Genomic DNA, 16,489 nt, shown 5'->3' with positions numbered 1-16,489 from the left:
CATGAAAGTAGTTTAAACATATTTAAGACTGCGCTGACCCATCCACATTCAAATCATCGCTGAAGACTCACCTTTATAAGCAAGTTTTTAAAGCGTGCTTGTTCTGAGGGATTTCTCATTTTGCTTATATTGATGTTTATTTGACCTGTTTGTAATGCTGCTGTGTTTGTTACTAGACTATGTTGTTTGGCTCTTTTAACTTTTAACTGAGTACAGTGACTTTGAGTTACTGAATAGCACTTTATAAATAAAATAGTTTGTCATTATTAATTTTATTATAAAGCTATGTTTAGACATTTTAATTTCTTTTCAGTCCTGCTGATTTGCTCTCCAAGTTTTAAAGGGCATTTTATGTCATGTCAGTTTTTTCTTTTCTCCCCAGAGGTGACGGCAAAAGTTTACAGCCATTATGTTGCTCTTACAAATGCATTGGTTCCCCTCTAAAATTTACTAAAGCTCCACAGGCAATGTGGGCAGCAGGTTTTCATTCATAACAATGCAGGACGGATCGTTTGTGTTAAAGACCTTCTGATGATCGTTGTGAGTTTTTATTGGTAATAATTATTGGTAATAAAACTTGGTACACAACTGGCTTTGAGAAGCTCGATATTCAAAATATATGCTCAGTACAATGTACATGTACAATGAAATTCTTACTTTGCTTTCCACAATGAATGCCAACAATAAAAATAGTAACAATTAAAAGTAGCAAGATAATAATATATACAATTACACAAATGTACAAAAATACAAAAACATGGCAATGTGAAGGCAGTAAAGTGCGAATTGTATTTAAACTGTGCAAAAATGTTAATTGCACTCTACTGCCTTCAGATTGCTGTATTTTTTTTGTACATTTGGAAGCAGTCTTCAGGTACGCATATAGAACCTGTGTTTGACACAACTGACTTAACCCTATATTTCCCATTTGCAGTTTCATTACTTTGTGCAATACTAATGCAAAATAGAAGAGAGGGACTAATTCTTTTGGATAAGCCCGATCCATCTTCCATCTTTCAGAAGTAGTTAGACCGTACGCTTTTCTTCCCCTTCTTGGTATCGTCGTAGACTAAGACTTGTTTGATCAAAGAAGATTGTTTCGTGATGTGATGACATAATGCAGTGCTGATGTTTGAGTGCACAGTATTTGCACAGACACCAGTCTCTTTTATCTCCCTCCCATGTGAACACAAGTTTGGCTGTATTTCTAAATATTAAATGACCTACCGTGAAGTAGTCTCCTTTTAGAAAGCTGAAAGCTAAAAAGAAAGTAGAGAAAGCGAGATGGAGGAGCTTACTGCCCTGTAACCTCGAGTTACAGGAACCAGGGGCATTATATCAGCAATATTAAGAATAGCCTGAAAAGCAAATAGCGGGCACTTTCTATTTTATCTTTTTTTGCCAGGGGGAGATTGGTTTGTCCTCCTTAATCCTTATTTTAAAGCATTTTTATGTTTAATTACGCGTAGTGAATTGACATACTGTTTATGTTTTTATTTTTATTTTAAAATAGATCATTGAGTCCCTGTCCTATATCTACAATAAGATAAAAAGAGGACTGGAATGACTAGAAGTGTTAATATGATACAAAGAAAATGTGCATGTCCATATTTGCTGCAAAACCATAATTTATTGGGCAACTTTTTTGCCAAATACATTGTCACTCTTGGTATAGACAAAACAACATCAATTGTTTGGATTCCTTAATGTGAGGATACAAACATGTTTCTCAAGAGGAAAAGAAAGAATCAAAAAGTCAGATCTTTTAAACGGTACATGTTGTAATGCTCAATTCCTGAATGAATAAAAGTACAGTTTAAAATTGTTAATTTAAATTAGAAAGATAAATTATTCATTGTTGGTAATCAAAACAATGTGGTGCTAACTTCAGGTATTTAACAGTTTAGTGTATTTTTTTCCTGCTGACTCTTTTCTTCGTTTTGTTGTTGAGCAACAGTTTATTTGCATAATGACAACTTTACAACAGCAACACTTTTATGAAACACCACTGAGTAAAATCAGCAAATGAAATGATCATAGCCCTTATTCTGAATCTGAAAAGGCATAAAAGCATACTCTGGATTAAAGCAAAGTGAAGGATCAGGTTCTGAAGGGCTGTTTGCTCTTTTCACTCTGAAAATCCTCCCCTGGCATCTTTTCACATCTATTTCCAGTCTTCATCTGGTTCTTCTCCTCTCACTCACTCACTCTGTCGTGCACAATTTCCTTCCCTGAAAAAGTATAGTGAGGATGAAACCATGGCAACAGTTAGCTATCATCCTTTATTGCCTCCCCCGATTGGATCGGGTCCATTGAACCAGAAGACATCCATTATTTCCTTTAAGTGTCCCTTGTTGAAAAATGAGGAGCTGTACATTAAACAAAGTTTAATCTTTGGCATTGAAATGTACATTCACCACCACACATTAATGTGTAGACATACTTGTTTAAAGGCTTTAACAAGCAAACATGAGCTATGAACAAGCACTTAGACTATGTAGAGGTGAACTGAGAAAAAGAAGTGTGCCAGGTAAACTGTAGAAAGGCTAGGTTATTTATGCAGATCTTTTTGGCATGATGTTCTCTCTGTTTGATGTAATATTTATAGAGCTTCATTCCCCCCACTCTCTCTCTCCTGCTGTCTCTCCCCTCCCTGCTCAGCTCCTCTTCAGCCAAGACATAGATGTTGCTGAAACCCTCAGATGTCTGTCTTGCGTGAGAGCTGATCACGGAGAAGGAAACTTTACAACCTCAAAAAAAAAAGACTTCCCTTTGAGCTGTTTCACCCACTCCTTTTTTCCCCCTCACTTATTCCATATCAGCAGTAACAGCTCGGCACAGTGGCTCAGGCAAACATCAAGTCTCACACTCTGTAATGAAATAAGGTCAAGATGATTTCCTCTGGTTGACTGCAGATGGAGAGAGTGGTAGTAGCTGGTCTTCAATTCTGTAACATACCACAGAAGTTGATTATGAAAGATTAAAGCATGTTGCAAAAGATTATCTGTGTAAGATGAACTCCTGCAGGGCCCACGCCAAGACCAGAATAAACGATGAACTAATCAAGCTGTTAACGCATTAGCTATTGGAAAACTGCCGCCATGTTGATTTAAGCTGTTTAATTCCAAACATAGTGACTCAACTTTTTTATGCAGCCCATTGAGCAAACCCCAAAGCTTGCAGTTAAAATCCTTGCTAAGAGGTTAATCTTCCCTTTGACTTCAATGGGTATTGTTGATGTTTTTAAGATTTATCTGGGGGCTTTTTTTTGCCACTTTAGTACAGAGATAGGACAGTGGATAAAGTCAGGAATAAGAGAAATGGGAAAGTAGGGAATGACGTGAGAAAGGAGCCTGGACCGCTCGCTTAGAGAACTGCAGACTTTGTAAATGGAGTGCGTGTGCACTAACAGTACATTGTTGATTGTTCTTGAACATTTTATGGTTGTAACTTTAAACTGTGACATAAGACTGTACAGTAAGTTTCTAGGTGAAGTAGCAACAGACGAGGCATAGATTTATTTCAGTTGTCTTGATTAGCTGAAGAGTTGCCACCAATCTACATCCAAAAACCCTGCAGACTCTCCTTATTTTCAAAGTAGATGTCAGGTACAACTGTGTCACTTCATAGCTGCACACTTTTGATTGTGTTTGTTGTTGTTGTTGTTGTTGTTGTTGTTGTTGTTGTATTTATATTTACAGTAAAACAGATAAAAAGGCAATTGTTACCCTGTGTAGTTGCTGTTTAGATTTGAATCTGATCACCAACACGGTTTTGCCCTAGCTATTTTCACAAACACACAAACATACACTCACACACACTTTCTTTCTCTTTTTCCCTGTCTCTGTTTCTGACATAAGCGACAGCACACCATACCGTTCCGTTTGTGGCTTTAATGCCTGACCTTCCTTTATTTACCTACTTTATTTCCTCCTCTTCCTCCTGTTTTTTGTGCTCCTGTACCCGCTGACTTTGTCCCATCCCAACGCCTACCTGTCTGCCTGCCTGCCTGCCTGCCTGCCAGAGGGTACAGAAGGCTGCCAAAATCAAGAAAAAGGCGGTGTGTAAAAAACAGAGCGAAAGAAAGACCTTTTGGCCGTTTTCCCCTCCATCCTCACCTTTTTTTTTTTTTTTTTTTTAATATTCAAATTGTCCCTGCTTTTGTGTATCCTCTCCCGTCTGTGTCTTTTCATTCTTGTCATGTTCATTAATTAAGTCAAACAAATCTTTTCTATGTTTTAAGAATAGGGACACATCAGGTTTTGTTTTACGTCGATGGCTATACATTGTGTCAGTGCACAAACTGTTGTCACTGTGGAAGATGAAGTCTTCATCTGTAATATTCAACAGATGTTATTCAGTGTCACAATATCCAAAACTGAAAATAAAGATTTAATAAGACCAATCATAATACATTTTAATAGGTCTTTATGTGATGATCAACAATTAAAATGCATTTTAAGCCTCTTACACTGAACAGCTGTGAGTATGAGGTGATAGAAAACAAGTCGAGAGAAAACTGGACAGAAACTTAAGGCTGTATTTCTGGGGTCTATTTTCATACAGTGTAAATAGAAGTCTGCATTAATCTTTGAAGAAAGAATTTTACTTTATCCTGAGATTAAACTGTTCCATCATATTTTTCTCACACTTTGTTTTTGGTATAATTACATATCAAAAATACAACCATATTGAGGTATTGTACTTTATTAAAAATTTAGACTAGTTTTAGTAAAATACCTGATGTAAAACTCAGGACATTTTTATTGGCTCTCTTACTGAGTTGAGGATAAATGGAAGTGTTTTGAGTAAAACCGGTGCTTTAATTAAATGGTTATTAATGGAGGATTTTGAGCAATGTAAAACATCTAACAACCAGTTTATACTGTATATAACTATAAGAACATTAAACTATAAGAGATTGTGTTACAGTGCCGGTTTCACAATTCCCAGATTAACACATTCTTCATTCTGTGCCACAGAAAGTGAAATCTGGTGATTGTAAGATACAGTGATAAGAGGATTATCCATAAACGGCCCAAGATACAAGAAGAATTTGGGTTTAAGCATCAATCAGACGAGCTGAAGTCTGTAATAGAAGGGGTTGATTCTCACTTGTCCAATAAACACAGTTATGCATTAAATCCACAAGGAAGGATGGATTTTGAATGAGGAGAATGACTGCATTCACTTGTAATTACCAGTGTTAGCTGCACCTACTAGCTTAGCTGATTTAAAATTGCACGCATTTTTTGTCGGTGTAGTATAAAAGGATGTTCTAGAAATTGGATCTTCTTAAAAAGAATATATAAACTGCCCAAAAGTGATTTCTAATATAATATCACATTTTTGTAGTGTCCATTAAGCCTCAATGAATTGGTAGGGAAACAATTTTAAAGGGTTATTACAAGCCACTGTTTAAAATACATCCTGTAATAAATAGGCAAAATATCTTTGATTGAGTATTTGTTGTCACCATTGCTTTATTTCAAAGGGCATCAGGCTTTTTGATTAGCCAAAGGCAAATACAATTTTATTAGCCTGCACTTCACAGTGATTATAAAGTAATGTGTGCAGATTTGTTCTGTGCTGAATTTGCATTGCTCTCACTGGTGAAACAAGCCAGCTGGTCATGGTTTAGTGTTAAGCTGTTTAGTGTTTCTGTGCCAGCTCGCAATCCTTGTCTGCCAAAATCTTTTTTTCCTGCCTTTTCCACCTCACCTGGAGACTTAGCAACCTGCCATTCTAACAAGCATTTCTCTAAGTGGATCCTCAAACTTTCCATGCATGCCTTTTGGATATCTAAACTTATGCCTAACCACGTTCAACACCGACACCATTCAATTGTGACTAATTAATTATCATTAACTTTTCTTGTTGCATACTAAAAGCAAGGTCAAGGAGGACAATCTGACCGTGTCTTGTTTTTGCTTTTATCTTGCTGCAGAATGCAGACGGTGATGCTACAACCTTGACTGAGGTGGATCTGTTCATCTCCACCCAGAGGATCAAAGTCCTCAATGCAGACTCACAGGTGAGTACAAGCCAGAAAAAGTATGTTGTGGTTCTATCCAATGTGGCTTTTCCTCCTGTGTGAATGTACACTGTATATTTACAGAGACAAATAGGGCTGCATGCAGGGGAACACTGCTGTGTCAAAGCTGACATAACTGCAGCTTAACATTTTATACTTATTGCTTATTATGAAACAACGCCAATGATTATTATTTAATAATGTAATCTCATGATGCCAGAATGAACACTGCAAAGCCTGAAAATACTGCACGAACATCTGTCCTTATTGCAGTGCAAGGTGTTTGACTGCAGCACAATCTGCCCACATTGTATTTAGTACAATGAAAAATTGTCATGCTTTCAATGTCAGTACAAACCTCGGAAAATAAACACATCTTTACTGAATGAGTCATTTATGGAAGGGCTGTTTGTTTCAATTTAAAGTAAATTCCTGCAGGTATGAGGTACAGTATGTTGATTGGGATAACAGCAGAAAATAACATTTAAACACTTTTAAAATAACACTTTTTCTTCAGCAAGATTTCTCTCTTTAACTTCACTTTTATGTCAGTGTAGGGGGAAAAAAACAAATCGCCAGAAAAAAAAAAATAACTAAGCTATACGAGGACGACAGTACACTCTAATGGACAAACTTCCAACTTGTCTCTGTTGAGTGTGATGACATTTCCCAATCAACCTTATTTAGCCTCTGCCTTATGTGTTACTTGTAAAGCTTCAGAATTAAGGAGCACGGTATTTAGAGACATTATCATCTTTACAACATAGGAAGAAAATCTCTGAAGAGTGTGTGAGACACCTACCTCATTTCAGGTATATGACCCAAATCAAAAGGCAAAAAAAACCCTAACTTTGAAATGAAGGAACTAGAAGTGCATAAAGGTACACTACCATGTTGCAGGTGCTTTGTCAAAGGTCAATTTACTTTAAGAAGAGGTGGTTTAATCAGCATTTCATCTTCACACAGGGTCGAGTGTTTGATTGAAAAAGAAGGATTTTGCAGAGCTTCTTTTGGATTAAAAATAGACAACTTGCTAACAGTAGCATTTAAATGTACATTTGATAGGTGATTAATTTGCAATATATGAGTCGAAGCTGTCAACTTGCTGACTGTGTGTGTGCATGTGCGTGTGTGTGTGTGTGTGGGCAGCCGTCTGGCAGATTCTGACATGCTGCAATGCAGTGTGGATCTTCCTCTCATTTCCATCTGGTTGTCACTGGTCTTGGCTCTGTTTTAGAAAGACATTCTGATTAAAAAGCTTAATTTCACAATTGAGTAACTTGATGCAGCTAGCATGCATTTTCTAGCACTGAATCTGTACACAAGCATCTCCAAAGGATGAAAGGAACAAGACTTATTAAGCTAAAGGTATAATAACACTAGGATCAGTTCATGAATTGCAGTTAACTCAGCTGAAAAGAAATGCTGAATCTTGTCATTTAAGAGGAATAAATACAAGTTCCAACCAAAGATGCACCTTCTATGCAAGTCCATATCCTCTAAACAGCAGCTCCATTGCTCTGTGCACAATCAATGCCTCATATTATCTTCATTAAGACACAGGATAATTAGTTGACTGAGTGAACAAACGTGATTACACAGTTCAAATCACCTGGTTTCATCAACACAAACACGCTGATATCAGAAACTGTCTCAAGTTGTTTTTTGTTCCCCTGTTTGTTATTGTTGTGAGGTTGTTTGTTATACCCATGATCATGTTCTCAAGATCAAATTTATTGGGCTGTTAATTGGGCTGTAACCAGATTACACACAAGGGTTGAATTCAGTTCAGAGTCGAGGTTTTTTGATATGATGAAACTATAATCTTATTCTATGTCCTTAAAGGGTCAAGCGACTTTGACAAAGCAAAAAAACAGATATCCTACACAATGTGTGAACTCTCCAGTCGAGCATATTGTTATGAGACACACACACATATGGCTATCTTTGTCCAGCTGTGGCTGTCACTTTGGATTATTTAATCTCTCTACCGTGCAAATAATAAAACCACATGTTTATGGTGAAGCAGGATTAACAGTACAATGCTTTCAATGGTCACGTAGTACAGTATGTACCGTAATGAACGCAGTCATCTCTATTAGCTGGAGAGCAGTGAATAAAGCCCTGCAGCGATGACATCACCAGCTTTTAAGGAGTTAGTCATGAGACATTGAATTATTGAAATATCTGTGTTCAAGTGCTTTTTGGATTCTCTACATGAGGTTTTTCTGGATTTACTGTATTTAATTTCAGGACTCACTGCTGTGCATCAAAAATCTCACGTCCCAATCAGTCTATTTTTCTTTATCTGTGCAGCAGCTTTATATTTATATAACATCATCTTTGCAGTTGGTTCCGCTGCTGTTCGTCTTATAAAAGACATGTTGTAGCTGTTCAGTGTTACACAAACAGGGTTAGTTTTTAAAACATGATTTTGCATTTGATGAGTGTGATTTTGGATGATATGCCCTGCAGGAGACAATGATGGACAACGCGCTCCGCACTATATCTTACATCGCTGACATCGGAAACATCGTGGTGCTGATGGCGAGGCGCAGGATGCCACGCACGGCCTCTCAGGACTGTATCGAGACTACACCAGGGGCACCAGAGGCAAAGAAGCAGTACAAGATGATATGCCACGTCTTTGAATCTGAAGATGTAAGTGCTTTGTGTGTTCTTCAGTTCACAAACCTGCAGAGTTGGTTAATGTATTGATAAGGAAGTTTGTTTAAAATCCTTCCCCGGCTGGGAGCAGGTTAGAGGTTACACAGTTGACCGATATAACAGGAAGTCTAATATTATGTAAGAGGACTCATCTTGAGGATTTTTTCTGTCTAAAAAATTTAAAAAGAGTACTCTTTTTTTTTTATTTTGTCATTGTTATTAGATTGTTGTTGTTACATATGAGCCTTCCAGTTATCTCTAGTTATAACCTTTACCTTCCATTTAGATCCTGCCAACACATCTTTGGTGTGCAGTTGTTTTCATCATTCTTCCCCACTGGTACTTAACGTAATTAGGTAACATTACGAACATTATCAAAGCTGGCCCTTTTAATTATTTATTCATCTATTTATTGAAACACAGATAGCTGCTGCTTGTCTTGTTGAAGCAGAGTCAGTAAGACTTGGCACCATGAATAGAGGAGCCAGCAGCTTGAGTTTCTGTTCCAGTCAGTCCAAAGGCTAGATCTGTCCGCTCTTCCTCCAATTTAGATGCCATGTTTTAAAGGTCGTCCAGATTTATGATAGAAGCTTTCAGCCACTCATCCATCAACTTGTAAACTGTTATTGTAGCTCCACTGGCTGTTTGTCCTGACTTTTTGTTCTTGTTACTATTCTGCAAAACTAATCTAACAGCTATTGATTTTAAGTGTTTGGGACGTTAATGTCAGCAAATTCAACAAGAGATTTATATACAAGAACAGAATTCAATTAAATAGGAGAATGGGCAAAACAAAGCTTGCAAAATGACCCTCTTAACTCACTCGATCTATATTATCTCTCAGAGCCAAGATGAACCTTTGGGTTGAGATTTTTTACAAGTTCCTGTTATACGTTTTTGATTTTTTAAGTTTTTTGAACCTTTTGCTTCTCTTGGTTTTTATTATAAGGTTTTTATTTTAGGATTGATGGAGGGTCCTTCGAAGCAAACACTTAACACCCTTAAACCTATCATATAAGCTGAAGTAATCCTTCGACACACTTACATTTTTTCAAGATTCTCTAAACTGTAATTGACTCTGTTTTGAGCTCCTTTTTTTAGTTTATAAATGATTCATTTTTTGTTGCTCTAAATTGATCTTGCACGTATCAGGGTTTGGATTTCTGTCTTTATTTGCTCGGTGAAGTGTCCTTTCAAAGCATACCATTTGTATAGCTGAAGTTGCTGAACTGTGTCTACAGTTCATCTGTCACATTTGCTGTCTATTTCCAATGTCTGAATCTTATCCATTTTTTTGATTGGTCGAAAGTTCTCAGTCCCGGAACATGGTGTGTTGGTTTTCCTGCTGGTCAATGGGAGGCATGTCCTGTGCCGACAGTCAGTTTAGAGTAGTAGTAGAGTTTGTTAAACTATGGCTTTGATCAATTGTTATTGTTTACTCTGATTGTTTTTTGTAAAGTTGAAATACTCTGAAATCGTTCTACTCCCTGTGTTATGCAGATGCCAACATGTGTTTGAAAGTACTCCTGGTTTGAAATCAATCCTATACATCACTAGATCTTTATAGAAGGGCGAATTTATCGATTACATTATTGAGTCAGATACTGTATAGTTAATCATTCCTCTCCTCATTCATCTGTGCTGTTGAAGGCCTCGTGCTGAAACACGTCTGTTGTTGTTCTGTACATTGCACTCACAGTAAAAGAAACTTGAAGGACATTTAGTGTGCTGACTTTTCTCTCTTTTTTGTCTCGTATACCTGAAACTGTATTTACTGATGAGTTTTTTTTACTGTTTTTTTAGTTTATTATACCACCACTGTTGTAATGACAGAAAACTAAATTGTGTAGATTTTCTTTTTTTGACCCTTTACAAAAATAGCTCTCCCCTCATAATGGAAACAAATAGCTCATGACAGCAGTGAAAATAAATTATAATTATTATTCCATGATAAATTCTTGGCACACTTATTGCCAGTATTGTTTGATACCAACCACGGTTTTATTCCCACTGTATTGTTATTAATATAAATCTCAGAGAAGATTAGCCTCTGTGACCCTCAAGTTTTTTTTTCCCTCGCTGTCTGCAGGCCCAACTCATCGCTCAATCCATTGGCCAGGCATTCAGTGTCGCTTATCAGGAGTTCTTGAGAGCCAATGGCATCAACCCAGAGGACCTGAGCCAGAAGGAGTACAGTGACATCATCAACACCCAAGAGATGTACAATGACGACCTCATCCATTTCTCCAACTCTGAAAACTGCAAGGAGGTTGGTCTATATTCATTTAGCTGCCCAGGATTAAATGATATACAAATGATTTTTTACTGAAGATATTTGCGGGTTTGTGTCAGTGTGGGGAGAGAAACACACAATCACTGTTCGACTTAACGTGTGGTACACATCTCACTGACGCTGCAGGGCTCTTAGTGGAACATGAAAGTAAACAGTAGCTGTTCACTAATTGGACAGATTCAACAGATGGTGAATGGAAAGTACTTTCAGAGAGAAACAACTCTGCCTTCTATTTTTTTCCTTTTTAAAATTTCATCTTTAGCTACCACTTGGCCCTGAAAGTATTGACCGGAGAGTTTTAGAAAAACTAAAGCTGTGAAACAGTTTCTGCTGTGTGAGCAGCGAGGATACATAGTCATCACCACACAGCTGCCTCTTTAGGGATACAAGGGCAATGTTTGTGACGTGGAAGCTGGGCTTTCTCAAAGCAATAAATCTTCTTGTCCCACTGTGCTGAGAGTCAATCTCTCGTCTCAAGGCTTCCTGAGTACGATGGTCTCATGTGCAGAGAGCCAGGTAAGAATGATGTGGGTACTACACATTTAAACAGTGATGAATAGAACAACACACTTTGATCTACAAAGGCTTGTGAATGTAATTGCTTATGTAATAAAGTGCTTCATGGTGTTCACTGAGCTGACACTGAGTTCAGATTCAAGGTGTAGATTCAAAACGCTCTATAAAGAGATTGTGTTGAATATATAATGACAATATTATATGCTGACTACTGTGGGTGTTCATGTAGTATGCACAAATGTTAACTTCTGCAACAGCATAATCTATTCAGTATACAAAAATCCTGTCTAGGTTTCAGATGGAGTAATGCTCTCTTTAAAGCTGCAATATAAATGTTATATTTGTACCCAACATTTATTTTGAGAAAATAATAATAATAATGAAACCCTAACAGTAACACTTAGTAACAAAATAAAATGACCTGAAGCTAGTCATTATGACCGGTGTGTACATCACTAAATGTTAAAATAAATGATTTAATTTTGAATTGCTGCGTTTCTTATATAGTAAGTGATGTGGATATTTGACTGAAGCCATTGATTGATAATTTGGTTTAGATGATTTATTTGCTTAAGATAAGTGTTACTTACTAAGTTGCATCAAAGCCAGCAACAATCTAAGGTGTTGGTAAGAAAGAGTATTTAAGTGTAGGTTAAATTTTGTCCTACTTTACTGTATTATAGTGTGACATTTCAAAACCAGATATCGTATAAGCTCCAGGGCTGCTTTTGACTATAATTTAAAAATCAGAGCAGAGAAAAGAGGAATTTCAATTAACATTAGAGTGGAGGCCTGTTAACTTCAGCCACAGCAGCTGTGAGCAAACTTTCCTGCTGACACTGATGTGAGCTGGAATAATGGAAAGGGAGTACATGTATAGAAGATGTTCTGTATTATCAATGGCTGCTTGTGTGTTATCTCTTTGGTTCTAAATCTCAAAAACACAACAGTTTGTGAAGGGGAAACGTCGGCAAGACACAATGTTGCACGATAGAATGATGTTTGTGTCCTCCACTCTGTTAAAGTCTCAAATCTCTGAGTTATAAGTTTGCTCCAGTCATGTTGTTCTATATGTCAAATTTGAACTTGGTGAAAAACAGAAACAGCTCAGTGTGACAAAGAAATCAAACTTGCTTCCACAGCTGCAGCTGGAGAAGACTAAAGGGGAGATCCTGGGTGTGGTGATTGTGGAGTCTGGCTGGGGCTCCATCCTGCCCACAGTTATCTTGGCAAATATGATGAACGGCGGACCGGCGGCTCGCTCTGGCAAGCTCAGCATTGGAGACCAGATCATGTCCATCAACAACACCAGCCTTGTGGGGCTGCCACTCGCCACCTGTCAGGGAATCATTAAGGTACAGACAGGCTGAGGATGTAGTGCAGCTGATAGAGGCAGTCTCAGCTAAGATATTTTTTCAAGCACAAAATGAACGTGTGTGTGTTTGTCTGTGTCAAAGGGCTTAAAGAACCAAGTTCAGGTGAAAATGAACATTGTCAGCTGTCCTCCTGTTACCACTGTCCTCATCAAAAGACCTGATTTAAAGTATCAGCTTGGCTTCAGCGTCCAGAACGGAATTGTGAGTATACTTCTGACTTCTTTATGTTAACCAGATGCATGTAAGTTGTTTATTCTGTGTATATTCTGTTCACACAAAAAAAAAAAAATGAAGATGTGTTTTGCTCATTACCTTTTTTCCCTTTAATGTGACATCTGGTTAAATTTTCTATCAGTTCTGTACAGCACATTTGTGCATGTTGCAGTGTTGATTAATCTGCTCATTATTTGATTTGCATTAGATGCACTCAGGAAACATTTTGTAGTGTTGCAGTGTTTTGATAAATGATCATGTTGCCTTGAACAATATTTATGCTCCTAATAGAATCTCTGGGGAAAAAAAAAAAAGAAATTGCAAGGATTTAAATTAATCGCAATTTATCTGTTTGGCCTTTTGAATATAAAATGTCGCTTACAGCCTCAGGATGAGGTGCCATTGCTTTGTCACTGCAGACGTGTCACCTTTACAGGGGCAATCATCTGATAAAATAAATTGTAACCTGTGTGTGTGTGTGTGTGTGTGTGTCTGTCAGATATGCAGCCTGATGCGAGGAGGCATCGCTGAGCGAGGGGGGGTCAGAGTTGGTCACAGGATCATTGAGATCAATGGGCAGAGTGTGGTGGCCACAGCACATGAGAAGATTGTCCAGGCTCTCTCAAACTCTGTCGGCGAGGTAAAACTGACGCACTCAAACACACAGAGGACTACTGTACAGCACATCTACACAATCATGGAAATATTTCGCAATGATCTTTGTTTCACTATTTACCTATCAAAACTCTAGAGTACAGAACAAATGATTTTTTCTTTGTAAGATGTCAATATGGACCAGCAGATGAAATCTTACAAAAGAGACTAATCAGTAACATTGTTTGAAACTTGAAACAACTAGTACTAGCTAGCCTGCCAGGAAACGTGCATCTGTTGGATGCTGATTTTGTCTAGTGAAAATGAGGCTCAAAAATCAACGTTGATTTTTGAGAAAACTTGTGGATGCAAGTTTCTGTTCACACACAAGGATGCCTGGAAACCATTTAAACATTGTAAAGGAAAGGACTTGTGGATATTTTTGTTGCAGTCTTGGCATGTGCAAAATCATCCAGTTTAATTGCTTGCTATTACAGGAAAAAAACCACTTAAAGCTGGAGGGCTATATAGTATAAATGCCCATTTATCAAACAAATATGCGCAAATACTCCATGATGATGATTATATCCCGTTAACTAGCCACTTTTTAGGCTGTGACAGTTTAAGTCTTCTGTAAGGACGCCAGGATGCAACTGACATTTAAAACACATAAAAGCAGTTGCAGTGTTACCGTTTCTAGCTTTAAGCATTTCTTTTTTCTTTTTTGGCTTTTAATGAATGTGGAAACAATGTGCACTTCATAACATAAACATTTTTTTTTATTCATTTTTTTTGTCACAGCAATGATGCGTGACAATCACTGTAGAGCATTTTCGGCTGTACAACAATTGTTTCTGTATTATTCATACACAGCATGAAATCAAGGTCTTATGAGGGATTAGGACAATACACATTTTTTAATTTGCTTTTATTTTTCTTGTGTCACTGCCAGATTCACATGAAGACCATGCCAGCGGCCATGTTCAGACTTCTAACAGGACAGGAGACCCCCATGTACATATGAACAATGGCCAGGGATTGTTCAACAGGACAGGCTGGCAGTCACCTTCGATTGATTATCTCACAAACCAAGCTGACCGCTGACAGGGGCAGGGATTGCTTCTTCATGCAAACAATTTTATTTTTTCTTTCTTTGAGTTGATGAATTCTTTATCATCTCTTCCCTTATATGTGCTTAACATGCAAAGGTCATTTTATTGATGTGAGAGTTTCCTTCTGACCAACTGAACAGACTGTGTATGCGCGCGTGTGTGTGTGTGTGTGTGTGTGTGAGTGTGAGTGTGTGTGCTTGTATTTATTTGTCCTGTTTGTGCTATCCTGTGTCACCTCTGTGAGATTTTGTGGACAGACTTATCAAGTGAATGCATCACAATTTATTTTTTATATTCATGTAATGCAATATGATACTCTTACTATACTTCTTGTATAGTTTCATTTCTTGCTGTTTATTTATTTCTCATGTAAATACATATTTTGCTAATATGGAAGGCAGTAGGAAGGGAGGGGACATGGCTGCATTGTGAATATTCCATGAATCTTTGCTGTTGAATTGAAAGCAGTCCTCAATGATGGCAAAAACAAAAAAAACTAATCATGAATTGCCGGATGTTGTAGTTGCCAGTAAAAAGGGGAATGAGTGAATTGTTTGAAATGTTAGGGTTTTAAATATGTTAAGTTGATCAAATGTAAATGTGAATCAAACCAATGCTTGCCACAGGGGTTTATGGGAGTAATGCCATATCTGTTTGATTTCCTTCATTGTACGGCAATACACAAGCTGAAACTCGGAATGGCATAAAAGTCTTTTCTAATCTCATGTAAAAAACACTCACACACATTGAAATAACAAGCAACTGAATAAAACTATTGACATGCATTAATTATGCTTTTGATATCAAAGTCACATGTACAAACAACTTTCTTTTCTGTGCTATTCTACAGTACTATATGTTCATCTCTAGTGTTCCTTACTGAAACTCATGCATACTATGAGTGGATTGTGAATGTAACTGTCATGTGAGCTGTCCCATTGCCATAAGCAGTATTAGAATGTGTGTACATAAAGAGAAACTTGTCTAGTATCGTTCTCATGTAAAAAAAAACAAAAAAAAAACAGAAAGACAAAAAAACATGCAAAAACGAACACACAGGTTTAGTCTCTGCAAACATTTTCCTTACCCGTACGTTGGCTTTCAGTCTCCCAAGGAGAGAGAACTGTGAATCACCCACACTGTGACAGAAACAAGCTTTACCACCAGGTAATGCTTCTACAATGCGTAAATTGAACCATATGAACATTATGTGTGTGTGCATGCCTCGTAAACTAGTTTCATGTCATTGTGGCAAGAAAATAAAATCTGAGCTAAACCTGCCTGTTTTTTGTTGGGGGAAAAATCTGGGAAACTGACTGAAAAAAAAAATAGATGAAATGATACAGGATATGTTTTATCTACCAACTACAGTGTGAGAGAGTGAAAACCTAAAGATCAATATCTCATCCTCTGTAGTAATAAAAAATGTAGTCTCATGAGTGGCCTTATAGGACTGTTAGTCTTAAAAGGCAGTATTTAATATGATTATCAAGATATTTCAAGTAAGCACTTTCAAGATGTAAAATTAGGAAAAGAGCAGCTACCCAAAGTTCGAAATTATTCAAATCAATCGTAAGAAGTAAGTAAACTTGAGTGATTTAGGAAACCAAAACCCTTATTTCACAAAGCCATACAAACTTTGGCAGTAATAAGTCATGGTTTGAGGTCCATTGGTACGTGTGTT

The 16,489-nt window shown here is 37.3% G+C and overlaps 1 protein-coding gene across 2 annotated transcripts in view; it reads left to right on the top strand.

The window, feature by feature from the left end:
• The window catches only part of apba2b (amyloid beta (A4) precursor protein-binding, family A, member 2b), a 52,680-nt gene extending 36,827 nt beyond the window's left edge, over positions 1-15,853 (top strand). The window contains exons 8-15 of one of the 2 annotated variants that reach the window (XM_079339464.1): positions 4,025-4,060; positions 5,948-6,034; positions 8,510-8,695; positions 10,791-10,970; positions 12,653-12,865; positions 12,968-13,087; positions 13,599-13,739; positions 14,646-15,853. In XM_079339464.1, coding sequence (XP_079195590.1) covers positions 4,025-4,060; positions 5,948-6,034; positions 8,510-8,695; positions 10,791-10,970; positions 12,653-12,865; positions 12,968-13,087; positions 13,599-13,739; positions 14,646-14,717 — 1,035 coding nt within the window. In that variant the 3' untranslated portion in view covers positions 14,718-15,853. The remainder of the gene's footprint in view (positions 1-4,024; positions 4,061-5,947; positions 6,035-8,509; positions 8,696-10,790; positions 10,971-12,652; positions 12,866-12,967; positions 13,088-13,598; positions 13,740-14,645) is intronic. The other variant, XM_079339465.1, reaches the window with a different exon arrangement.
• Positions 15,854-16,489: the final 636 nt, after the last annotated feature.

This window comes from Symphodus melops, assembly GCF_947650265.1.
Source record: "Symphodus melops genome assembly, chromosome: 3".
Taxonomy (NCBI): domain Eukaryota; kingdom Metazoa; phylum Chordata; class Actinopteri; order Labriformes; family Labridae; genus Symphodus; species Symphodus melops.
Note: the sequence above shows the minus strand (reverse complement) of the source record. Positions and strands in the feature narration are given on the sequence as shown.